Here is a 27672-nt window from a genome sequence, read left to right as displayed (position 1 = left end):
ACAGTAGCTTCTGGAGATCGTGCATTGGTCGATCGACCATTGAGGCCAGTCGATCGACTGCTCTAGCTGATAGTCCGCTTAAAATTCTTCATAAAATTATCTTTCTGGCCTCGAAATGCGCACCAAGCTCGTTCCGTAAGTAGATACTTCACGTTAGATGCAATGCAAGATACTCGGGGATGGATTTAGCTTAATATCTACTCATTTCCGCATAAATCTGCAATATTACATAAAAATACGAAAGTAGGCGAAATGGGGCAAATAGTAGCATAAACTACACAAATGAGCTCTGTAATACGTGTAAAATAGGGTGTAAAACATCATATAAATGACACGCATCACTATTGTTGGACCATGGGCTATAACAGGAGATTTTAATTGTGTAATGGCAGCAAATGAAAGGGTTGGTGGCAATGTACCTTCCTCTGAAATAGAGCCATTTAGGGACTGTGTGGCTGATTGTGGTGTTCTGGATATTGCTGCTACTGGTGCTCTATATACTTGGAACAACAAACAACAGCCTGAGGAGAGGATATATAGTAGATTGGATAGGGTGTTGGTTAACAAGGATTGGTGTGATCATCTACATGATTTGTATGCCCATTTTCTACCAGAGGGGATGTATGATCATACCCCATGTATTGTGAGTAGTAACAAGCAGGTGCAGAGCAAGAGATGTTTTAAATATTTTAACATGTGGGGTGGCTCCAAGGATTTCATTCCTATTGTGTGAAGTACTTGGCAGGCTAAAGTGGTTGGGACTCCAATGTTTAAGCTTGTCAAAAAATTGAAAATACTGAAACCTGCCCTTAGACAGCTGAACAGGGAGAAATTCAGTGACATTGAACATGCTGTTGATGTCAAACAGAAACAGATTGAAGACTTGCAGGATCAGTTAGGCAGGGATCCCTCAGATATGCAGAAGAGAGCAGCTGAATCAGAAGCTACTACACAATTGAAAGAGCTAGTTGCAGCAAGAGATAGTTTTCTAGCTCAGAAAGCAAAGCATAAATGAGTACAGGATGGGGACTCAAATAGTGCCTTCTTTCATGGTTTGCTTAAGCAGAGAAAACATGGGAATAAAGTTTTCAGGGTAGAGGATGCACATGGGAGAGTATGTGATACACCTGATCAAATTCAAGATGCATTCCTTGATTACTATAAAGGATTGCTTGGATCCAATCAGGATGTTAGCAGGATACACAGAAGAATAATAGAGCAAGGACCTAAATGAAGTCCTGAGGACCGTGCAGCTTTGATGAGGCCTGTTAGTGGGAAGGAGGTCAAAGATGCTCTATTCAGTATACCAGATATTAAGTCCCCTGGCCCTGATGGGTACACTAGTAAGTTTTTTAAGGATGCATGGGGAGAGGTAGGGGGAGAAGTGATTGGAGCTGTCCAGGATTTCTTTTTACAGAAACGATTGCTTACACAAATCAATGCCACTACCCTTACTTTAATTCCAAAATGTGAGAGACCTCAGAATGTTACCCAATTCAGGCATATAGCTTGCTGCAATGTTGTGTACAAGGTTATATCTAAACTTATGTGTAATAGACTTGCTACAGTGCTACCACATATTGTAGATCAGAATCAAGGTGCATTCATTCAGAACAGGAGTATTCAGGAAAATATCCTGATATGTCAGGATCTCATTAGACTTTATAAGAGACCTAATGCTTCGGCTAGGTGCCTGTTCAAGATTGACCTGCAGAAGGCATATGATACTGTGGAATGGCAATTTGTGGAGCAGTTAATGAGGTTGCTGAAGTTACCATCTGAGTTCCAAAGCATGGTTATGCAGTGTATTACCACTGCATCCTTCTCTTTATCTCTCAATGGAGAAATGTTTGGCTTTTTAAAGGCAAGAGAGGGCTCAGACAAGGGGACCCTTTGTCACCCCTCCTCTTTAACCTGTGCACGGAATATTTAACCAGAACTTTGAAGTATGCTGCAACTAAATATGAGTTCCACTATCACCCTATGTGCAAAAATCAAAGGCTAGCCTGTCTTATGTTTGCTGATGATGTGCTGATGTTCAGTAAAGGTGACACTACTTCCATGATGCTTTTGCTGCAGTCTTTCTCTACCTTCTCTAAAGCATCTGGCTTAAAAATTAGTCCTGTTAAGTCCGATGCATATTTTAGAGGGGTGCCAGATCATATTAAGACTGATATTTTGAGGATATCAGGCTTTACTGAGGGAGCTCTCCCCTTTAAGTACTTGGGAATGCCAATACAAACTACCAGACTGAAGAAATCAGACTGTGCTTGTCTCATTGAGAAAATCTGTGGGAGGATTCATAGTTATGGAGGAAGGAAGTTTTCTTATGCAGGGAGACTTGTGTTGATCAAATCAGTCCTGAACACTTTGCATTCCTACTGGGCTTCGATGTTCATTTTACCCAAAGGCATCATTAAGAGTATAGAAGCTACCTGTAGAAACTTTCTTTGGGAGAATGGTATAGAATACAAGAGGGTTCCTCTAGTGGCATGGGACAAGATTTGTAAGCCAAAGGAAGAAGGAGGCCTAGGACTGAAGGATCAAGAGATATGGAACAAGGCAATGGTGGGTCGTTTGGTGAACTGGATTGCTGAGAAAAGGGACTCCATTTGGGTACAGTGGGTACAGTGGAACCATACCAAAGGAAGAGATTGGACTGAGTACAATCCTTCAGCTAATTCCAGCTGGGTTTGGAGAAGGATTTGTAAGGTTAAGCAGGAAATTGCCCATGGTTTTGTGGATGGGGTCTGGGTGGTACAACCAACTGGGTACACACCTAGTGGATGTTATGAATGGCTCAGGAATGCTAGTCCCCATGTCTGCTGGAGTAAGATGGTCTGGAATAGTTGGGCACTGCCAAAACATGAATTCATGGGATGGTTAGTGGCTCATGAGGCTCTCAACACTGTGGATAAACTGGTTAACTATGGGATGGATGTTGATGCTAGCTGCTTGCTCTGTGGACAGGCAAATGAATGCTTATCTGATCTCTTGTTTAACTGCCAGTACAGTAGGAGAGTGATGCTGTCTCTGCAGCAGAATACAGGTTGCAACTTCCCGCTGGTGGCTGATCTAGCTTGGTGGTCCAGCAGAGGAGGTACAACTGTCCAGAGAGGATTTCAGATTGCACTCTTCCTGGGGGCACTCCACTCTATCTGGTACCAAAGAAACAAGTGTAGAATTGATACAGTTCTTTTGCATCCAAAACAGCTTACTTTGCAGATTATTGATGGGGTGAGAAATAGAATTAGAGGACGAGAGAAGGAGAATTTGAATGCTAATGATGTAGCGTGGCTATGCCATAAGAATCTTATGTAACTAGGGGTTTGCATTACATGTAAATCCTACATTTTAGATATATATATATATATATATATATATATATATATATATATATATATATATATATATATATATATATATATATATATATATATATATATATATATATATATATATATATATATTACTCACATTTTATCAAAAAATAAATAAATGATGATGTCTCTTGATGTAGGAGTCATTGGGTGCTAGCAGCCATCATGCCGACCAAGAAGAAAGTTTTTTGGTTGGACTCTTTGCATAGAGAACCAAGCGAGACCTTTAAGGGATTGATTATTAAGTAAGTTTATAATAGTGATTTATTTATAATAACATTAAGTTTCAATTTTTATTTATAGGAAAAAGCTCATTTTTGCCCCAAAAATATGAGTTTCTGCCTCTTTTTTTTTTTTTTATATATATAAAAAAAGGGCCTTTGAGAAGAAAAGAGCTAATGAGGAGCAACCCACGAAAGATTATGATGATGGCCCTACTTTTATTACGATAACAGGAGTACGTGCTCAAATACAATACCTTAAGTGCAAAAATCTGTCTTTAATAATAATACGTGCGCAAATACAATACCTAAAGTGCAAGATTCTAATGTTGGCCTTCTCGTCTCTTCGTTTTTTATGTAATAATAGGTCCCTCGCCAGCCGGATAACATACAATGTGGATACTACGTTTGTCGGTTCATGTTGGAGGTTATTACGCGAAGATATATCCTTATTCCAGAAAAGGTTAGTAATTTAATAATGTGTTTATTACTTTTTTTAAATTAGAGCTGATGTTGTCTTGCTTGCTGCTATACCATGATGTTGCTATGTTGAATGATGTATGTTGTTACACTAATGAACAACACTAATGCTGCTGTTAATCAATAATATCTTGTCTTTGTTTTTCCGCAGTATGTAATCAACGCGCCACAAGCACCTGAGTACAAAAGGCACCAAATAGACGAGGTAAGGGACTTGTTGGGCAAATACATCTTAGAACATTGCAATGAAGACTAAATGCATTATACTTAGAGCTTAGTTCAGCTTAGTAAATTTTTTGTTAAAGTTAGGGAATGATCTTCGTAGATAGAGCTAGGGGGATGCACAGTTTCAGGAATCTTAGTTCATGTAAAGTGATCAAATTGTTAGTATGAATTAATATGAAAGTGAAACAAATTATAAGTATGATGCTGCTGTTGTGGTTGAATTGTATCTATTGAGTTCTGATGAACCCAGCTGTGATTTATGCTGCTGCTGATATATGCAGGATTTTGAATGGCATGGAACAAATTTAATTTTAAAAAAAATTATGAAAATTAATAAAAACTGTTACTAAAAAAAACCGTTGTAAATACCTTTCACAAATACCCGCGCATAATATTCAACAACAGGTTTAAAAGAAGAACCGTTGTAAATACCTTTCACAAATACCCGCGTATAATATTCAACAACAGGTCTTAAAAGAAGAACCATTGTTAATAACAATTTCAACAACGGTTATGTTCCGTATACCCGTTGTTAAAAGTCTTCACAATTTTGGTGGGAAAGATACAACAACGGTTTTTTATATTGTAACCATTGTTATATCTTTTCCACCAAAATTTTGTCAAACTTTCCACATCGACTTACTCGCAACAACAACGGCTTTTAAACGTTGTGAATAATTTCCACAACGGTTTTAGTAAATAACCTAACCGTTGTAAATACCTTTTACAATGGCCGCTTTAACAACGTCCGCTTTTTGTTTTAACAACGGTTTTTACCCGTTGTTATAGCCTGTATCTGTAGTAGTGAATACTCGATCGAGAAGAATTTTGTTCGATCGAGCAGAGTTGATGCTAAAGTCCTCGATCGAGTGGTTTCAAATCACTCGATCGAGTGAATGCGCTTATAATACACAGGAAGACTTCTTTTCTTCCTCTATTTTTCATTCTAACTCTTTTCTTTCTTCTTTGTGCGATATCTTGTGCGAAAAAACCCCAAATTCTCCCTTAATCTTCCCCTAAATACCAAATTAATCACCCACACTATTTTCCCTGTGCCTATTTCGACATTAGCCCCCTATTTTCCCCTTAAAATTTGTCTTTGTTGCTTTCAATTCGGGTAATTTGGGTTTGTCGAGTTTTTGGTTGAAATCCGTCTTTTGCTTGGATTCTTGTCGATTTCTTGCTATTTATTGTGGGTTATTCATCAAGTAAGTAATTACATTTATTCCTTTGTTGATTAATTGCTTTTGTTCGACCTCATTGAAGGATTAAGGTTTAGGGTTGTTTCGATTTTTTTTCGAAAATTGGGAAATTCGTGCGTGTTGGTTGTTTGATTAATTTCTCCCCTTACTTGATTGGTTAGGATGGATAGTAGCACTCTACCTTCGACTAGTTCAACTATTGCCCCATCCTTGACTGAGACGGTGGTCCCTGCTGTTACCACCGTCACCTCTCTTTGTTAGTACCGTTTTACCTTTGTCTCTGCTGTACTACTTCGCCTCTCTTTGTTTTCGTTAGCTCTGCTTCTATTAGCACGGCTGCTGCCACTGCGTCTACTTCTGGTACCGTACCTTCTACGGTGACGACCATCTGCGTCGTCATGCCGGCCCGCAGTCTTTGCTTTTAAACAAGCGTGCCCTAGTACCTCGCCCGCTCATCGGACGTGCTTCTTCTTCAGGTACTGGAGGGCGTGGACGGGGTCGAGGACGAGGCACACGTGCTGCCGGATATGTCACATTCCGTGCCGATGAGTCTCTTGACCCGTATCCTGACTACCCAGAGGTACGTTTCGTTAATGCTATTCATCGTACCCGTTTCTTTGACTTAGAGAGCTGTGACTTTGCTTCGACCAAATTTTTGTGCCGGAAATCGCTTGAGAGGTTGGGTATTTACGAGTCTTTAATTGAGATATTGAATGGGACGAGGATGTCTGGACTGATTACCATGAGTGCCGCGACCTATAAGGAGCTGACCCTCGAGTTTTTCAACTCCTTCACTTTTTCTGCAGTTGCCTACGCCACTGACCCAGGTAGCTCGTGTGTCTCCTTCCGGTTGTTCAACCGGACTACGACCTGGACCTAGCTGAGTTTGGCAATAGGTTAGGTTTGTCCTCCCACGGTGAGTCGGACCCTCCTAGGAAGGTCCTACGTATTATTTGGAGGACTTTGGCACATACACCTTTTGAGGAGCGCAGACTTGCTCATGTCCACCTTCCCCCGGCCCGTTACTTCTTGCGCCTCATTGGTGGGACGATTTTTGGACGTAAAGAACCCAACAACATTAATAACATTGAGTTGTCTATTCTTGGGGGCTATCTGAACACTGATAGCGAGGGCCCCTTTGTGCTTAACATTGCTTATTTGACTGCTCAATATTTTAACACTGTTGGGAAGAAGAAGTCGGGCACCATTGTCTGCGGTGGCATAACTACCTTTCTTGCCCGTTCTATCTTCCCTGTCTTCCCTCGTGACCTGGCACATGTCGATACTGATAGGTACCTAGATCTTGCTACCATGCTGTCTATGTTTTGGCTAGCTTCTGACCAGCGGACTTGGAAGATTTGTGGTTCCTTGTCCGAGACCTTACCTTGTACCACCCTACCCTGTCTTGTCCCTTTACCTACTTTTAGGGGTAGGTTGCCTCCACCTTTGACCTTCTACCACCTTCCACTCGCTCCACCTACCACTACTTCCGCTGCTAAGAAGCGGAAGAGACCAGAGACTGGAGAGGGATCCACACCGTCTACGGCTGGCCAGCCTTCCACGACCACGCCTACACCGATCCCTATTCCCACTCCTGACCCTACACAGCCGGTCTACCCGGCTAATTTTATTCCTCGTCCACCTTTTGAGGCATCCGAGGTCATTGACCAAGGACGTCGTGACAGTTTGCTTCTTGAGCTTCTTACAAGGCAGGCTCGTATGGAGCGAGACATGGCTCTTGCTATGTTTCCTCTATACGAGTATCATGTGAGGAGAGGACGTCCTATTCCTGAGGGCTGGCCGCACCCGTCTTTCTACCGGTACCCGGCAGAGGGGTACCCACAGCCAGCCAGCAAGGCGGACACCGCTGAAGAGAAGGAGAGAGTACAATTTGAGGAGGGGAGGAGGAGGGAGCAGGAGCGAGATCCCGACTTCGTGGTGGTAGAGGAGGAGGAGGAGACTGCTGATGTGTTGGAGCTAGTGTCCTCCACAGTTAGTGTGATAACGTATATAAATCTCTTATAGGTTCACAGGGTATACTTAATATTTTATCAGTTGATTAACGTTTATTAATAACGGTTGGCTTGCTAGAAGTTTGACGTTATTATCATACTGATGGCGGTGATCAACTGGTCCCTAAAAGTCACACCTAAAGGATGTGTTTGAGAGATGTGATTATATGAAAATATAATCACATTGATGCCTTAAATGACTAAAAGGTTAGTTCATGTATTTGACTAAAAGGTTAGTCAATGTGATGATGAGTCGGTTATTTAATACAATTAAATAATATTAGCTGAGACGAATTAATTGTTAATTCGTAAATTGAATATAAACAGTTATATTTAATTAATGTATATAATGTTAGTTTAAACGAATTAAGATGTTAATTCGTAATTAAACGTAACCAGTTATATTTAATTAGCAAATTATAAATATGCGATATTTATAGTTAATGTATATATTATACGAAATTGTCATATTAAATGATGTCAGACCGGTATTAATAAATCGACTACAAACTGTTGTGTGTGGACTTATTAATACGTGACGACATAAACGACAATTGATAATTATACACATTTTATACAATATGAGAACTACCAAAATAAGAAGATTATCTCCTTATTTTGGTTGGTGGTTTTTTCGGTCAAAGTGAGAAAAAAGGAAGAAAAATATCTTCCTTATTTTGCTCTTGCTTTGGACGGTTAAAGAGAGGAAATGGAATCATTTTTCCTTACTTCTTTTTGACCTAATTCTCACATCACAAAAAAACCCTAAAATCATTAGAAATTAGGGATCTCATTCTAGCAAAAAGAGAGGCATTTCTCAAAGCATTTTGGGTGCAACGATTAGGAGAATATCGATCTCGATATTTGTTCTTAGGCCAAATTGCTAGGACCGAAGGTTAATTCTAATCTCTACCCTTTTTGTTTATGTAATTTCGTTTATGACTCATAATTTCATAATTATAATTTCGTTATAATCCGAATTTCTTGATGAAGTATACCGATATTTCTCACAAGTGGTATCAGAGCATAGGCCACGAAATTATTTTATATGAATTTCATAAATGGATTTAAACAAAAAAAAATTGAAGAAAAAAAATTAGGTTTCGGCCGAATTAATTTTTTTTTTTACCGGAAGTTTTTGTATTTTTTTTTTTTTTGATGTTTTGTTTCCATTTGATTTATTGATATTGTTGTTTTAATATGCTAAGATAATATGATAAATTTGTAGATGTTTTGATTTAATAAGAATTAAATTAAAATGTAAATGGAAATCGTTTTGATTGATGATGTTCATTTGTTTTTGCTATATAGTTTTGGCATACAAGTTAATTTAATTATGTTCAAATCAATTGTGATGATCGTTTTAATCTTAATTTGGATATTCTTTTTCAGAGGTTAAATTGAATCATCTAGTTTGGATCTATATTTAAATTAAACATTGATGATTATGCCAATCTTGTTATTATAGCAACATTAAACAAATTTGTTCACATTAATAAGTTTTTTTTTTCGTGAAAAGCAATAAAAAAAACTGTTTTTTTGTTTTTAGGGCTAAATGCCGAGAAAAAAAAAACTGTTTTTTTTTGTTTTTTAGGTCTAAATGCCGAGAAAAGAGAAAAAAAACTGTTTTTGTTTTCTTTTTAGGGCACAATGCCGAGAGAGAAAAGAAAAAAAAAATTCGGTTTTTATGTTCGTTTTTGGCCAATTATAATTATACATTAAATTTATAATGTATGATTGTTTGTTGTGAAAAAGTTCACAAATTTTAGATACCCAAATTATTTTAAAGAGGTTTAAAATAATGTTAGATTAATTCATATTACAAGTTAATGTGTATTAAGATTGGAATGATTGTGAGTAATTGAGGAATTGTCACATAATTTTGATCATTTTAAAATAGGTGGTTTGGATAAATTACTCTACATAATTAAGGAATTATGTCTTGAATGATTAATTTATAGTTGATGCATTTTTTTTAGTTGTATGAATTGTTGAATGGTTTATTTACGTATTTTTGCAATCGGTTGTAATTTGTATTACCTAGTGTGGCCTTAGTTGATTATGTTTTCGTAATGATGGAAACATAATTTTTATGTAATTTTGAGATCTCGAATCTCCTTTGGTTTTCTTTAGTATTATGTTTTTGAAATTAGAATGTAAATAGGTTTATTTTGTAATTTTATTGTAATTCTGAGAAGACTAAAGATGGAGATTTGATTGCTCACTCCCGCTACATGGACCAAGATGGAACATCAAGACAAGTTTCTCGGGTCCAAGGATGGATTCCAAAGTTGTATTTATGTTCATTTTGGTAGATAGGCCACACTAGGACTTTGTTTTTGTTTTATGTTTTTACATTCTCGTTGCTTTTCTATGCATGATAATTAGTGCATCATATTCCGCCTAAACCAAACCACCTACTAATATGCATGAAAATTGACTCATATAGATTGAATGTTAGTTATCATGGACATAAAGATGTCACAAAATTTTAAGCCATCATCTTAGTTTATTCATTCTCGCATGCTAGATATTAGTTCACTTAAAATGAATTAACATAAAGTTGATGGGATCTTCCTCTATAACTAAAATTGAGACTAGACTTTATAGGCCAAACAACTATGAATCCCTTCTTCGTCGGTAGGCATATAGGACCTTACTCTCCTTGTGACCCCTTCTACGTTGGGTAAGTAGTTTGTGTTGACTTATTTTACCTCAACATTATAATCCGAAGAGTTTCTCGTGATTATGATGGACTATAGATAGAATTTACAGAAATTTATCAACCAAGAATTCTAATAGTAGAATTTGCCAAGAGGTTGGCTTATCAATTTACAGATAATTGAGTCTTGGGATCATTTATATAATTCTTGAGAGAGGTCAATTATATAAATGCTTGAGTCTTCGCATTATAACAGTTTTGCATTAAGACTTAAATCATAATTATGAGTATGCTTATTATATTTTTCTTTTTCTTTTCGCAGTGTAGAATTCGTTTTATATTGATAATACTGTTTACAACAAATGGCTGGAAATAATGATATCCCTATGCCAAGTGCCACACTTGCACGCGAGTCCTGGCTCAAAACTTTCATGGACCACATGAATCAGTCCACACGACTGAAGAATGACGGGTCCAACTTTGCGGACTGGGAGGCATCATTACGGAATGCTGCCATTGCTGACGGTAAGCTCAAGTACTTAACTGAGCCAATACCGCCAAACCCAGGCCCCAATGCAAGAGCTAACGAGTCACTTGCTTATAGTGACTTCGTCATGGAAGCGGGTGCGATAAAGAACGTACTCATTTTTGCAATGGAAACCAATTTGCAAAGACGTTTCATTGCCCAAGGTGCAAACAAGATTTTAACCACGCTCACTAATGAGTTCTCAAAAGCACCGAGAATCGTTACTTATGAGCATACCTGTCGCTTCTTTGATGCGAAACTCCAGAAGGGCCAACCGGTTAGCCCACACATTCTTAACATGATTGAGAATGTCGAGAAACTGGAGGCACTTGATTGCAAAATCAGTGAGAGCATAGTCATTGACCGTATGCTTCATTCACTTCATGATGGTTTTGCCCTCTTCAGGGCAAATTACTACATGAATGACATGAAGAAAAGTCCTCATGAGCTACACTCACTTCTCGTACAGACCGGGAAGGATATGAAATTGAGTGGGAGCATGAAGCAAGATGTTCTCATGATTTCCAAAAAGAATAAGGGTAAGGGCAAAGCTCACGACGACCTAACTGTAGGAAAGCCAAAGTTTAAGAAGTCAGGAAACGGTAAGAGTGGGCCTGGTGAGACTAGTGGCTCACAAGGCAAGACAAAGACGGTAACGTTGAGTGCCACCATTGTCACAAGACTGGCCATTGGAGGAGGAACTGTCCCGTGTACCGTGAGGACATAAAAGCAGGCCGCGTCACTCCTGTTGGTATGTCATCTTATATTCATATGATTGAGATTAACCATGCAAGTTTCGGAACTTGGGTACTTGATACTGGTTGTGGTTCTCATCTGTGCAATCATTTGCAGGGCCTAAAAAACATCACACCCCTCGCAAAGGGTGATGTGGACCTGCGAGTCGGGAATGGAGCAAGAGTTGTTGCAGTCTCAAAGGGAACATACGTAATCCAGCTCCCGAGTGGTTTTGAGTTATATTTATATAAATGTTACTATGTACCCAGTTTATCTAAGAATATTATTTCTGTTTCCGTACGTGATAAAGACGGCTTTTCATTTTCAATAAAGGACAATAGCTGTATTTTCTCTTTCAATGAAATGGTTTATGGCAAAGCAGTTTCCATGAATGTAATTTATATCTTAGATCAAACCACAGATATATTACATGTGAATAATAAGAAATTAAAGGTTGGTGACAAAGATCAAACTTATATATGGCATTGTCGAATGGGACACATAAATGAAAAACGTGTTAAGAAACTCATTGAAAGTGGAACTATCTACACATTTGATTTCTCATCATTTGGCACGTGTGAATCATGTCTTTTCGGCAAAATGACTTGAACTTCCTTCAAAGGTGTTGGAATGCGCGCTAATGACCTATTAGGACTCATACATACTGATGTATGCGGACCTATGCCAAACACCGCAAGAGATGGCTATAGATATTTTATCACTTTCACGGACGATTTGAGTAAGTAGACATAAAAGTGAGTCGTTTGAAAAATTCAAGGAATACCAGAATAAGGTTGAGAACCAACTGGGTAGAAAGGTTAAAGCACTCCATTCAGATCGTAGTGGCGAATATCTTTCAAATGAGTTTGATCAACACCTTAAAGACTGTGGAATAGTTTTGCAGTTAACTCCACCTGGAACACCTCAATTAAATGGTGTGTCCGAATGGAGAAATCGAACACTACTTGATATGGTTCGATCCATGATGAGTCACACGGTAGTACCTGATTCATTATGGGGTTTTGCTCTTTTGTCAGCTGCTCTTATACTTGACCGAAGTCCGTCTAAAGCTGTCGACAAGACTCCATATGAAATGTGGAAGGGAACGGTCCCTAACTTGTCCTTTATTCGGGTTTGCGGCTGCGAGGCTTATGTCAAGTGGAGACACGAGGATAAGCTCGGCCCGCGATCGGTCAAGACATACTTTATTGGTTATCCAAAAGGAATGTTTGGTCATTACTTCTATTCGCCTACCGAACATCGAATTTTTGTTGCGGCTAGTGCAAAGTTCTTAGAGAAAGAATTTCTCGAGAACAAGTCAAGTAATAGAACCTTCGAGCTGTCGGAGATTCAAGAACCAAAAACCGAGGAACAGATGGAGGAAGATGTTCCTTCAACTAATGATACGGTTAACATTCCTCAGGAACCTAGGAGGTCGGGTAGAGTCTCTAATCCTCCAGACAGATACATTGGTATGGTCGAGGAAAATGACGTTTTGTTCCTAGAGAGTAATGAACCCGCTACCTATAAAGGTGCCATGACCTGTTCCGACTCTAAGTTATGGCTTGAAGCCATGCAATCCGAGATGGACTCCATGTATGAGAATGACGTATGGGATCTTGTTGATTTACCTAACAAGGTACGACCTCTTCAGTGCAAATGGCTTTACAAAATAAAGCATTCTGTAGACGGGCAACCAGATACCTATAAGGCACGACTAGTGGCAAAAGGTTTCACTCAAGTGCACGGATTGCATTATGATGAAATTTTTGCACCCGTAGTTATGTTGCGTTCCATTCCGATAATCTTAGCGATTGCCGCTTTTCATGACTATGAAATTTGGCAGATGGATGTGAAAATCGCCTTCTTAAACGGTTATTTGGAGGAGGATTTGTACATGGTACAACCCGAAGGTTTCATATATCCTGAAAATCCTAAGAAAGTGTGGAAGCTTAAATGTTCCATTTATGGACTTAAGCAAGCTTTCCGGAGTTGGAATCATCGTTTCGACCAGGTGATAAAAGAGTATGGTTTCACTCGATCGGTCGAGGAACCATGCTTATATATCAAGTCGAGTGGGAGCAAGATTGTTTTCTTGATATTGTATGTCGATGGCATACTCTTGATTGGGAATGACATTCCTCTCTTATCTTCGGTAAAAGGATGGTTGAAGAACCATTTCCAGATGAAAGATCTGGGTGAGGCACAATGCATATTGGGAATCCGTATCTATCGAGATATATCACGACGGATGTTATCACTGAGTCAGGAGTCTTATTTAGATAAGATTCTTGAAAGGTTCAGCATGACCAACTCCAAGAAGGGGAACCTTCCAATGACTTCTGGGATGCATTTGAGCAAGTCTCAGTCACCCACGACACCGGAAGGGGTTGAACGCATGAGTCGTGTTCCTTATGCATCAGCCATAGGATCAATCATGTATGCCATGATATGCACACGTCCAGACGTGGCATATGCATTGAGTATGACGAGTCGGTACCAAAAAAATCCAGGTGAAACACACTGGATTGCTGTTAAAAACATCCTTAAGTACCTACGGAGAAATAAGGATTGGGCATTGACTTATGGAGGAGATACTAAGCTATGTGCAATCGGTTACGCAGATTCTAGCTTCCAAACGGATCGAGATGATTCAAAATCTCAGTCTGGATTCGTTTTTACTCTTAATGGTGATGCGGTCAGCTGGAAAAGTTCCAAACAGGAAGTTGTTGCAGATTCTACTGCTGAATCCAAGTACTATGCCGCTTCAGAAGCAGCAAAGGAATCTATATAGATGCGTCAATTCTTACAAGGACTAACCATAGTTCCTAGTTCGAATGACCCAATCCCCATCTATTGTGACAATAGAGGTGCCATCTTCCAGGCCAAGGAGCCTAAGTCTAGCAACAAGTCTAGACATGTACATCGGAAGGCTCACCTGATCCGTGATTACGTGGAGCAAGAGGAGATAATGATTGAAAAGATTGCTACGGATGACAACATTGCGGATCCTGTCACTAAACCATTAAAATATGATAAGCATGAAGGGCACGTTATTTCCATGGGAATTAAACGTGTTCCTGAGTTGTACTAGTTGCTTATGGATTCGATACATTTTCTTTTTCCATATGCTATTTATAACTTCATCGTATTATTTCATATTTTGTTTTTCATGTGGATTGTACGACAACATTGAACGCCACAAAGTGAACTGAATTACATTATATTTGTTTTGGTCCGTAATCACCTACATGAGCTGATAACTCTGGCTATTATATTGTGAAGTTGATTGATGGTGGGTTCAACGAGCCATAAGTCAAACGGTTGGCTGATCGATCACAGATGCGAGTTATAACGATACCTCGTAAGACATTGTGACAACGTAATGGAGTCCTAAATGTTTAAAAACATTCGGTGCCAGGTCGTGGATTGGACGTCCATTGTGTTCCTAGAGTCGATTCTTTTGACTATCGACTGTCTCTTGAGATTAAGGCAGTTTTTGGGTGACTTTGGTTTCTTTCTCATGGTCGACCGTAACAGGAGGCTAAGAAGATTTTTACTGGGTCATTTCATACTATGCTTATATCTGCAGGATTCGAGTTGAAGAAAATATCCAACCTTTATCAGGTTTAGTCATTTCTCAGGGCCACTCGAGAAGTTGTAACTGAAATGCATGGCCATGCTCGAATGATGATTCGTTTATCAGTTAAGTTACTCTCTAGTCGGGAAAACCACTCTTGATATTGATCACTTGTAAAATACGGCCTTTGTGAATACGGATTTTTCAAATTGTTTTACATTGAGTGGGAGAAATTTAGGATATGAGAATCGGTTATCGCACATACACTTGTGAGGACAAGTGGGAGAGTTTTGGAGCTAGTGTCCTCCACAGTTAGTGTGATAACGTATATAAATCTCTTATAGGTTCACAGGGTATACTTAGTATTTTATCAGTTGATTAACGTTTATTAATAACGGTTAGCTTGCTAGAAGTTTGACGTTATTATCATACTGATGGCGGTGATCAACTGGTCCCTAAAAGTCACACCTAAAGGATGTGTTTGAGAGATGTGATTATATGAAAATATAATCACATTGATACCTTAAATGACTAAAAGGTTAGTTCATGTATTTGACTAAAAGGTTAGTCAATGTGATGATGAGTCGGTTATTTAATACAATTAAATAATATTAGCTCAGACAAATTAATTGTTAATTCGTGAATTGAATATAAACAGTTATATTTAATTAATGTATATAATGTTAGCTTAAACGAATTAAGATGTTAATTCGTAATTAAACGTAACCAGTTATATTTAATTAGAAAATTATAAATATGGGATATTTATAGTTAATGTATATATTATACGAAATTGTCATATTAAATGATGTCAGACCGGTATTAATAAATCGACTACAAACTGTTGTGTGTGGACTGATTGGAGTTTGGGTTAAACAATGTTAAAACCTAAACTCACCAACATAAAATAATACTAACAGCAACCACCATAATTTATAGACCATAGTTAAGATACAATAAATGAAATACACTATCCTGAAAGTAGTATTATGAATGAGCATCTCGCAAAGTAGTAGTACTATGAACTCAGACCATCCACATTGGGGCTCATACATTTTCACGAGAAATGTGAACATTAAAGGGACAATTAAAATGATTAAAAAAATGCAAAAGAGGAGAGAGGGTGAGTGAAAATTTTTGCCTCGTTGAAGATGATTGAAGAGGCAGAGTAGGGCCACAAGTGAATAAAAAATTCGGTAATGATACAATTACTTCCCAAAATGGAATTAAATTAGGAATTTATGACACAATTACGCGTAAATTGATGTCATTAATGCTTGATTTAAGGTTTTCATTCCTTTTTTGGCACCTTAAATACAGCCCTAAGGCTGTATTTATCATTTTCTTAAAAAATTACATGGATACGAAAAGTGTGGTTTTTGCTCACCAAGAGGAGCTTGCCACGTGGTGGAGCCAGCCCAATAACTATATTTTGCTTCACAACGGATATTTACAATGACTATTTTTGAGTAGGGATGTCAGCGGGGCGGGTACAAGTGGGTACCGCCCCCACCCGCCCCAGTTGGGGCGGGGATGGGTAGAGCTTTGGCGGGTGGTGGGGTGGGTACGGGTATGAAAATTGTACCCGCCATAGGTATTGGGGCGGGGATGGATTTTGCATCTTACCCGCCTCAAACCCGCCTACCTGCCAATTGCTAAAAAAATTAGTGTGATTATGACAATTTTTTAAATTTTATTTAGCTATAATTAAGATATAATGTAAATAATACCTATTTTATAAAGTTTTTTACTAACTTCTTTGGTGAAAAACTAAACTTATAAAGATAAATTCAAAAAAAATGGAAATTAATGATGATTAAAGCAATATATGCGAAAAAAATTTATAGAATAAAATTATGGTGTAGGGGTTAATGGATAAGCGGGGCGGGTACGGTTTTATATTTTCACCCGTTGGGACGGGGATGGTTTTGGAAACTTATACCCGCCACGGGTGGTGGGGCGGGGACGGGTACGAGTTTTTCTTGGTGGGTACGGGTACGGGGGAGCCTATATCCACCACAGCCCCGCCCCAATGACATCCCTATTTTTGAGTATAATTAATTAATTTAATTTGTTTTACAAAAAATAAAATAACCATAATCCTTATTTTTTTTACCCTCTATAAAATGAGCCTAATATCAATATATTTCCTCACACTTCTTCTTTTATTTTCTCTCTACTTAATCTCTCCGTAGTCTGTTAATTTTTATGTTCAATCTTTATTAGGTTTTATTTGGTTTTATTTATGTTATTGCAATGTACTATTTCCTATCTTTATTTAAAATAAGAAAACATTCGTGTTTGGTAGAATACAAAACAAGATAAAATTAAAAAATGACTCGAGATTAAAGACCATAAAAAAAACTGTAAAAAGTGAGAATTTTGAATTTACCTTAATTTATATGCAAAAAAACCGTTTAGAAAAAGGAAATTCTGTAATACTCGTAATTTAATGGCATTTTAATGCGTTAATTCTAACAATTTACTTATAATTTATAATCGTGAATAAGACGGAATAATATAATAAAATAATAAGTGGGTCATGAAGTGATGATGGGGCGTGTGATACCTTGGGCCGTGTGCTCTGAATTCCGAGTAATACTATTAATAATAATTGTATTTCATAATAATAATAATAATAATAATAATAATAATAATAATAATAATAATAGTCATATAATTGGTAGTAATATGTAATATAATAATAGTTTCCTAATACCCTTCTATATGACCTTTCTTAATACTTTCCTATAAAATCACCTTGTCACTATAAAGAGAAGACAAAGACCCTTATTTACTCATAAAATTTATAAACACAATAGCTCACAATTAGAGAGAGAGAGAGAGAGAGAGAGAGAGAGAGAGAGAGAGAGAGAGAGAGAGAGAGAGAGAGAGAGAGAGAGAGAGAGAGGAAAATCTAGAGGAAAAGAAGAAGAATAAGCTTTGTTATCATCTTAAGGTAAGACCGTCTTATAATAAAATGCATTCATTTGTTAACTATTATGACTCGTGTTCTAGGATATCGTATGATTGACTTTGACCTCGACCTTCGCCGTGGACCACTAGGGAGTGACCGAACCCACCGTTGACTCCCATTGACCGACAGGAGAGGGGTGTTTGAAGGGGGTTTTCATGGGTGGTCGTGCATGTGGAATCATATGGTTTCGAACCCGTATTCGGTCGTAACTGACCTAGGCTTGTTTAGGGAGGTTCCTGGGGTTGCGTCGACCACCGTGGGTGGTCAGGGATGGGTAAAAGCGGTGGCTTTGGCGGTGGTTGGCCGGAATTTTGAGAAAAGGGATGGTTGTTCTAGGGGACGATGAAACCCGTTTTATACCACTTCCCGTGACTTGTTTGACTTGAACCTGGGTTGGTTGGGTTCGTGGTAGATAGACGCTGCTAGTGGTGGTGTTAGGTTGTTCGGGGGTGGTGGTTTGCATAGGTGGTTGCCGAATTTTTGAGGGTTGTCTTTGTTTGTTTTAAACCGTATTGTGGGCCCTTCGTGTTTGACCAAGGCCATGACTAGAGGAAAGGGATGCTGCCGGTGGACCACTGTGGGTCAGTGGAGACATGGGTGATGGCTGCTGGTGGCGTGTGGTGGTGGAATTGACGGGTTGTGTAGTTGTTGCTTGTGTTGATTGTTGTTGGTCGTGGGTGTTAGGGCAAGGTGGTGAGCTGGTGTTTGGGGGCGTGGTTGGGTGGCTGGTAGTTGAGGCACCTGGTGGGTGAGGGTGGGTGATGGGGTTGGGTTAGTACATGGGGGTTGGTTGGGTGTGTTTGACACAGTTCAAAACCGTGTATATGGAGAGTTTTGGTTGTTCTTAAGACGGGTTTTAACCAATGTTTGAGGCGGGTTTTTAATTAGTAAGTTACGTAAAAATATAAATATTATGATTAATGAATAATTAGTTATATAAATAGTAAATTGTTTTATAATTAGTTTTAACTATTTTATATATTAGATTTTTTAGTAATTGTATACGATTACTATATTTGTTAGGTGACGATCACGTTGACGAAATTCTTTTAAATCAGATTTTAGCTGCATTAAATGGATTTGCTGAAAAGGTAAGATAACTACTCAACTCGTGTTATTGTTAATGACTTGTGCAATTTATTGTGTAATGTGAATTGGATGGATTATTGGATGAGGTGTATTATTATTGTTGGACGCCTCAACTTCGTGTCTGAGATGAATTGGTTGGTTATTATTATTTATTAGCATTGTTGCACATCATTTGCATTGGTTGCCTCAGACTCGTTCTGGGATGAATTATTATTATTGTTGCATATTATTTGCATTGGATACCTCAGATTTGTTCTAGGATGATTATTACTGTGGCATGGCATTTGCATTGGTTTCCCCAGGCTGGTTCGGCAGGACTTGTCTCTGGGACGAGTTTATCTCAACTTAAGGTTGGGATGATTGCATTGTTTTCCCTGGGCCAGAGATTGGCGGGATAAACGGGTGTTTTGGGTGATGAGCTTAGCTGCATTGGTATATCATATCATATCATGCATTTTCATTGACTTCATCTTATATTGTTGTTAGTTATTCTACTCAACCGTTTAGTTGACCGTGTATTCGTTAAACACGGGTGATGAACCAATTATTGGGGAGCTGATTGACTGACAGGTACTTGAGTTAGCTGACTTGGGAGCTCATAGGGATGCGTGAGGATTTCTGCTAGTCTACCTAGAAGTCTAGATCACATAGTTTTAATATTTCAGTTTATTTAATTCCGCCGCGAGTCGTAATTAATTTTATTTTAAGTTTATTTAGTTTGGGTTAAATTCTAATAAAATATTTATTCGCTAAATTTTAATCTAAAGTACTTTGGTTTGTTGTACTTTGTTATTCACTACCTCGGGCAACCGAGATGATAACACTCTCATTTACTTGGGAGGCCTAGCTAAAGGCTTCTGAATAAATGGGGGTGTTACAAATTCGAATTTACAATAAGAGTTCATTTTTGAAATAATGGTCAAAAATAAAATATTTGTCGTTTTGGGTCGGTTTTAAAAATATTTGTCAAAATGGTGTCCACGTAGGCTCGGGATTTCTAGACCTAAAACACGCCATTACTAATGGCGTGTTTTGTAAAGGAAAAACGCCATTAGTAGTGGCGTGTCTTTACAACAATTTTTTTCCTCAACTGACTGAACTTTAAAAAAAAATATATATATATATTTACATAAGACACGGCATTAGGGGTGGCGTGTTTCTCCTCCGAAACCCGCCATTCCCAATGGCGTGTTTGTTCTAGTCCATTTTTTTTAATGAAGTTTCTTTCCGTACTCATTATAAACACGCCATTGGTAGTGGCGTGTTTTAGGTCCAGAAATCCCGAGCCTACGTGGACACCATTTTGACAAATATTTTCAAAACCGACCCAAAACGACAAATATTTTATTTTTGACCATTATTTCAAAAATGGATTCTTACAATAATAACGATAAAAATAGTAAATTATAAAACCAAAAAAATTAGGGTTATTTCATCGGAATAATCTAACCTATGCCTCTCCTTCTTATATTAATCCAACCTACATTTTAACTCATACTCCATTTTTTAATATATGATGTTTTACATTAACGAGGTAAGCCTTTGACTTTAATATGTAGAGAAATATATTTGTTCAAAAATTATAAAAATGTTACCATTAAATTCCTTACGAAATGCTCTTTCATATGAGTATACATATCATATTATTTAGTCTTATATTTTAAGAGATATTGAAGAGATAAGTGAGTATCTCGAAATGTGAGAAAGTCATATATAAAAAAACAGAGGGAATATTAATTTGACCTATGTACTCATTTATCTTTCATTGAACTTAGTCTAATTTTTACCTCTTGTAACCCGAAAATTTTCAGGTCATCAGGTTCTAGACCCTACTTTATTTTATTTTATTTTACTTGTTCCTGTTCCTCACTGAACTCATAATTCTTTAAAATTTCCCAAATTAAAGATAAAACTCATACAATCACAATCACAATCCTAGTAAAATCCCTCAATTAATCACTTCAACAATCCAGAAAAACCTAATTACACAACATACAAAAATCACCCAAATTAAAACATCCTCCATCTAACACAATTTTCCACTCACCACTAAATTAACATAATTAACATCAGATCTAACATAATTTTAAATAACATATAATATAATTCACAGAATTAATGTAATTCTTAATTAATCATAGTTATAATCTACAATGCGATGTGGTACAAAGTTCAACGGATCGGACGGTGACGGAAATGTTATTGCCATTAGAGGATCCAGAAGCATCCACCGGCTCACTAAGTATATCATCGGCGTAGCTCGCCATTGATGAAGTTCCGAACCAAATCGACCCGGTTCTGATTGAGCCAGCATTGGCATCGGTGAACCGGTCACCAACTACTATTCACAATCTAGTATACGACGCCGTTTCGATCGCCAATTCCTAAAGTACAGTACCAAAATTTCTCCAAAAAAAATGAAGAATTTCAAAATGTGAACTCTTGAAATTGAAAAATTGAGAAAATTGGAGAGAATGTTTCAATATGTGGATGGGGCGTAAGTGCGTAACTCGTTTGATTACAAAAAGGTGGGTAGGGCGTGGAGATTTAGCGGTGGCAGGGAGTGTGGATCGATGGTATGTACAGGATAGGACTTCAGAGAAGGGGTAGGGTGTGCGGTTCGATGGTGGTTCCGGGTTCGCTGTGGTGAGGCTTTAAAGGTGGTTATTGATATTTGGTGATTGGTGATGAGAATGAACAATGAAGGGATGAAGAGAAGGGAAGGGCAATGAGTTAAAAAGTTTATTATTGTTTATTGATTTTTTTATTTTTTTGGGTAAAGTGTGACCTGAGAAACAAGTAACCGGTTACCTGGTGTTTGTGAGAAAAATGAGTGCATAGGTCAGATTAATATGAGTTAAAACATAGGTCGGATTAATATAGGAAGGAGAGACATAGGTTGGATTATTCCCATAAAATAACCCAAAAAATTATATGATTGCAAATAATGATAATGGTGTAAAAATAAATATGTGTGAGATAGTGGAATGTTGATTTGAGTAGTGTGAGGTATAGTAAAATATGAAAGAGAAGGAAAGTTGAGTATTTGTTGATGTGGGTGTTTTTTTGATGTTTTTTGGTGAATTTTGGTGGTGAGTGGAAATGTGAGATGGATGGTGAATTGAAGAGAGAAAAGGTGAAAAGGTGTATAGTGAAAATTGGTGAAAATTTCACCATTACGGATGGTCTCAACTCTCAAGGAACTAAACAACTTTGCCTATAGAAAATATTTACCACTAAAAAAGGTGCAACTCTAAACCTCCCTCCTCTCTCTAAAAAAAAAAAGAAAACCCTAACCCCTCTTTTTGACCCGCCGCCTCCCCTAATCAATTCACTCCCCCCCTTTTTTCCCTACTCTTCGCCGGAGATGGGTTCACTCCTTGACCCATCTCCGGTGATAACTCAGTTTTCCTCTTTGTGGCGGATCCCAATGACCTAATCTCACACCTTTCTCTCTGCGAATCGTTTCCGTCCTGTTCGTCCGGTGGGTTTGGTTGGTTTTCGTGTGGTGGTTTCTGAGGTCGTTCCGTTCCGCGTTCCCCTGTCCTGTCATCGAAAGCGTCACATGCGTTCCAGGGGTGTTTCCCCTCTCCCCGCCCCTGGTAAGTCCTGGTGCCTTGATGGTCGTCGGTCGTCAGTCCTCGTGTCTTGTTGATGAGTATAGCTCATCTGGGTGGTATTTTTTGTTACGTGGTGGTGGTTAATGGGACAATCTGGTGTTTCCCTTTCCCCTCGCCCCCTCCCCCACCAGATCTGCCCCTTTTCCGGTTCGGTCTTATGTCGGTCAGTGGTGATGTTGTTTGTCGGGTTTCATGTCTGCCGATGGTCTTGGGGGGGTTCGTTTGGAATTTGGAGTCTCAGTTTTCTGGTGTGTTGTGTCCGTTGGTTGTGCCGTGTCCTCGTGGACGGTTTGTGTCCGGTTGTTTTGGTTGGTGTGAGGCTGTTTTTGCTGGGGTCCGTTACCTTCTGGCTGAGGTGGGTTGGGTAGGGTAGGGTGGATTTGGGTTTTAGGCGGTGTCTTTGGTTAGGTTATGAGGCGGTGGTTTTTCTCGTCCTTCAATGGTGGTGTTTTTTATCTTCTTTTCTTGTTGTTTCTTCCTAATAACCTCCTTAGATAGGAGCCTAAGTAGTCAGATCGGTGGTGGTGTTTGTGTTGAGGTGCTTTGGTCTATGGGTGTTTGTGTTACTTATTACATGCTGGACTTCTCGGTCCGTTTGTGCTATGATCCTTGGGTACGATCTCTGAGGTGTAGGAGATTTATCTCCGTCGAGAACAGGCTCCGTCTTGCTTCTCATCTTTTCTTTCTACGCTATTTTCGTAAGAGCGTAAGTGCACCTTGTCATTGTTACTTTCTCGCTTGTATGTATCGACGGTACTTGGAGGCCTTCCGTGTTAATGATGATGATATCAACGCTCGTGAACAAGCTGCCATCTCTTGCCTTTCTACCATCGTTAATCTTGCTTATCTTGTTGTTTTAGCTTTACTTTTAAACAAAGGTTATGTAATTTCTATGTATGGCTTTGTAGTGCTAGATGTAGCTGTCAAGTGTCTGGTGCTATTTAGTCGAATAGCTTACTCTGTATTTGTTACAATAATGTAAGTTATTCACCTTCTGTCAAAAAAAAAAAAAAAAACTCTCAAGGAACTAATTATAGATTTTACAAAAGAAAAAAGAAAAGTGGAAAACAAGCAAGTGAAGAAGAATTGTACCCTTTTTCATGGAATGCATTGATCTAATAAGTCCAACAATCTAGAATATTCACCTAACAAAGAAATAAGAGAGCGTTTGGTTGGAGCTTTTGGAATGGATTGGAATGGATTCAATCCATTCAAGTGTTTGGTTGGAGCATTTTGGAATGGAGTTAGATACTTGATGGATTCTAACTCCATTCCAACCCCTTGGATTCCCATACCCACATCTTCCCCCAAGTTTCTAACTCCATTCCACCTTATATTGTTTTTCTTCTCCATTCCAAAGTTGAACCAAACAACTACAAATAAGTATGGGTATCTAACTCCATACCTCCATGGATTTACACTCCATTCCAATCCATTCCAACACTTTGAACCAAACGACCCCTAAATGAGAATAATTAATTACCCATTGTGTTCTAGCTAGACCTGACAAAAGTAACCCGACCCGATTGACCCGACCCGAAAAGACTGACCCGAGACCGGAAGTGAGCCGAACTACATCACCCGAATGTGACCCGAAAACCCGAATTAACCCAACCCGACCTAAACATGACCCGAGTTTTCTTGACCGTAACTGACCCGACCCGATCCGAAACCACCAAACCCGAAAATGATCCGATCCGAAACCACCAAACCCGAAAATGACCCGACAAAATATAACTCTAATTGAACCGAAAAGACATCAAATGGCTATTTCTCTATTATTCATTGACCCGAAAATTACCCGACCCGAAACAACCCGACCCGCTTGACCCGAAACAGACCCGACAACAAACCCGAAACCCGAAAAGACCCGTCCCGAATTCAATGAGAAACCCGAGCTGACCCGACCCAAATTGGCCCGACCCAAACCCGACCCGTTGACCCGTTTTGCCAGGTCTAGTTCTTACTATCAAATGTTTATGTTGATTTCTATTTACTATCAGTGACAGGTTTAATAGCCAGCAAATTCCTGTGAACAATTGAACAAATATAAAACAAAAACAAAAGACAAGCTGTAATGACTCCATTAGATGAAGATAGTTGTTTAATTAAGCTTGTCAAACATTACTTATAAATGAAAGGGCAAACCAGCTGCGCAAATTTAGCTGGTCAAGATCGAGTAATAGGATCACATACTGACATCGATGAAAATAGAATTTTTCCTTTTAACTCTAGCTTGAATGTATATAAATTTCCAATAACATTATATAAAATACTTTAATATGATCAAAGGGTGAGAAAACTTGCCACTTCGTCAACTTGTAGATTTGTTAAAGTGACTACTTGGTAAAATCACAATGGGGTGGCAAATCACTAAGATTACTAAAACAAATAGGATGTAAACTATTCTAATTTCTGGGCATAGACTAGTATCAAACAACATTGAGTAAACTTGACAACACCGAATGATATAACAAACTCTATCCAAGCAAAAACGAAATTAAAAACATGAATCACAATTGAAGAATAGAGTAAACACAATTCTCACTGAAAAAACCAAAAAAAAAAAAAATCTCCATGAATTTATAACAAAGGGGGTTCAATAGTTGATTTCCTCTAAAAAATAAATCAGCTTTCATCACTAAATTAAATTTCATTTCAGAAAATTAGGGTTTAATGTAATTATGGCTCAGAGATACCTAAATTAGAGATCATAAAGGAAAAAGAAGGGGTCGAAGTGTAAAATTGCCGTCAATCGCATACGGTTGCTGCCAAGTTGTCGTCGAAGGAGATCTAGGTGCTGGTTTTAACTTATGAAAGAAGGATGAAGGTGAGAAGTTTTCATCGTTTGTTCATCGATCAATGTATTGCGGCAGTTTCACAGAAAAAAAAACCCTTTAGGGCTTGCTTGGATTGAGGGTAATAGGAGGGGAATGAATAGGGGAGTAATATGTGAGGTGTATTTCTCGTGTTTGGTATGCGGGTAATTATTCACCTCCCTAATTATTACCTTGTTGTGAAGGGTAATACATTACCCACCCTCCCCCCTGGGTAATGATTAAGGGAGTAAAAGATCTACTCAGTAATCATTACTCTTTTGTCAAACATATCATCAAGGAACTCATTACCCCACTAATTAATTTCCCCAGTAATTATCGCCCAATAAAACTTACCCCCTTAATAATTCCATGGATTCCAGGCAAGCCCTTAGTGATATACGGATTACGGAGTAATATTTAATTTATTTATTTTACGGAAAATTTATGGGGTACCCTTAAACTTTGTGTTGGACCATATAGATATATGATTAGTTTTGATAATGACAAATGTGTACTTTATATTATATATACTCTTGCTCGAAATCGTTTGTTTAGTCTTTAATAGATTGATTAAAGTTTACAATTTGAGCAAGTAATGTTATAGCAATATTGGCTATAACATTAAAGATTTGTGAAGCATCGTTCAAGTAATGTTATAGCAGCTTGAGTTATAACATTAAAGATTCTTAAAGCGTCATAGTAACTGTAACAAGTTTCAAGTATGATGATCACTCAAGCAAAAGGCTCAATCAAGTCTATAACAAGCTCAAGATAAAGAGCTTATGATCAAGAAATAGAGATGATCCTACATTGAAGATTTCCAGGAACATTAGATAGTGTAGGTCATCGTCTTATAACGGTATTTAAAGAAATGATTTTGGTAAGTAAAGTTATAGCTGTTATGGTTATAACATTACCTACCAAACTCAATGTTATAGGTGATTTAGCTATAACATTGAGCTGCAATATTAAAAACACACGACTTGAGTTTTAAATTGTTTACAAAATAGTTTTTCAAATCTTATCTTTATATTCTTTAAATGAAAAACATATTTTATAGTAGATTGAAGTTTGTACTTAAATTGGGTTATGAATAGATAATTACCTTTTAGTTTGGTCGACTTATGTGACAACTTATGGGTTGTTGCTTGGTGGCTAACTAGGGTTTTCTACTTACTCATATCTAAACCCAAATTTATTTAACCTAATATCTTACTAGGGTTTCACGTTGGATGTTGTAGGCTTATGAGCCGTCTCCTACTCGTGTGATACTCCTTGTTCAAGTAAAGATTAGGGTAAATCTAAATAAGATTATTATTAAAGATATTTTATATCTTTATGATTATTTAGATTTATTTTATATCTTCTACTAAGATATTATTAGGTTAAATAATTGTAGATACCTTATTTCTACACCTTCCGCCAACCACCCAGTGATGATTGGGCCACATGTTTGGTACGCGGAACGATTTATGACAGTCCGTAAGTTTATCGTCAGGTGATAGCTCAAATACTTGTGTCTACCCCTTGGTCGTCATCTACGCACCGATACGGTCGTTTTGACAGTAATTAGAGTTCATTTGGAGTCCGGGTAAAAAACCGCTTCATTTTCTAAAAAACCGTTTAAAATGTCGAGTCGAAATGTTTTAGAATATTCCAGATATTTATTCCTAATTAAATTTTATATCTTTTGGTAAAATATATCCCATATATCATATTTTACGGAATAAGGAAGTAGAGATCTACCGCAATTCCATAATAGAAACGCGGAAATCTTTCTTCCGGAGGACGAAACCTCTGGGAAATGACGCAGCAGGTGTTGCGCCTCTTGGAAGGACCGCAGCAGCTGTTGCGCCTCTTCTCCAACCCGTTTTGGCTGTTTACGGAATATTTTCGTGATTTAACTCAATGTTATAGGTGATCAGCAAGTCAATACGATAATTTCTAACTATATGTTTATGGTTATTTAGGTTTACTCCATATCTTCTACTAAGATATTGTTAGGTTAAATAATAAGATTGGATCTCCTACTTACTATATACTTCACACGTGATCTATATGGTATCTAGGGTTTTATGGTAAAGATCTTAAATAAATATTTGTTAGAGATATTTTATCTCCTTATATTTATTTTATATCCTTTA

General features: G+C 37.9%; 2 protein-coding genes across 2 annotated transcripts; both read left to right on the top strand.

Moving 5' to 3' along the window:
• Positions 1-328: 328 nt before the first annotated feature.
• On the top strand, positions 329-1015 carry LOC141588204 (uncharacterized). The gene is made up of 2 exons (XM_074409659.1): positions 329-661; positions 746-1015. The coding sequence occupies exons 1-2, from the start codon at positions 329-331 to the stop codon at positions 1013-1015; spliced, it is 603 nt and encodes a 200-aa protein (XP_074265760.1).
• A 243-nt stretch (positions 1016-1258) lies between these two features.
• Positions 1259-19487, top strand: LOC141588203 (uncharacterized). Its single transcript, XM_074409658.1, has 6 exons — positions 1259-1848; positions 1938-3317; positions 5825-5868; positions 5985-6335; positions 19024-19091; positions 19392-19487. The coding sequence occupies exons 1-6, from the start codon at positions 1259-1261 to the stop codon at positions 19485-19487; spliced, it is 2529 nt and encodes an 842-aa protein (XP_074265759.1).
• Positions 19488-27672: the final 8185 nt, after the last annotated feature.

This window comes from Silene latifolia, chromosome 6 (assembly GCF_048544455.1).
Source record: "Silene latifolia isolate original U9 population chromosome 6, ASM4854445v1, whole genome shotgun sequence".
NCBI lineage: Eukaryota > Viridiplantae > Streptophyta > Magnoliopsida > Caryophyllales > Caryophyllaceae > Silene > Silene latifolia.
The sequence above is the reverse complement of the archived record's forward strand: the minus strand, read 5'-3'. Positions and strand labels throughout refer to the sequence as shown.

Bases quoted from the DNA above. Each gene is read 5' to 3' on its own strand.
- LOC141588204 (XM_074409659.1), top strand. From the start codon at position 329: ATGACACGCATCACTATTGTTGGACCATGGGCTATAACAGGAGATTTT. The intron at 662-745 runs GTGCAGAGCAAG...AGTACTTGGCAG, and splicing joins TTGTGAGTAGTAACAAGCAG to GCTAAAGTGGTTGGGACTCC.
- LOC141588203 (XM_074409658.1), top strand. From the start codon at position 1,259: ATGAGGCCTGTTAGTGGGAAGGAGGTCAAAGATGCTCTATTCAGTATA. The intron at 1,849-1,937 runs GTTTGGCTTTTT...ATATTTAACCAG, and splicing joins TTATCTCTCAATGGAGAAAT to AACTTTGAAGTATGCTGCAA. The intron at 19,092-19,391 runs GTAAGATAACTA...TGGTTTCCCCAG, and splicing joins TAAATGGATTTGCTGAAAAG to GCTGGTTCGGCAGGACTTGT.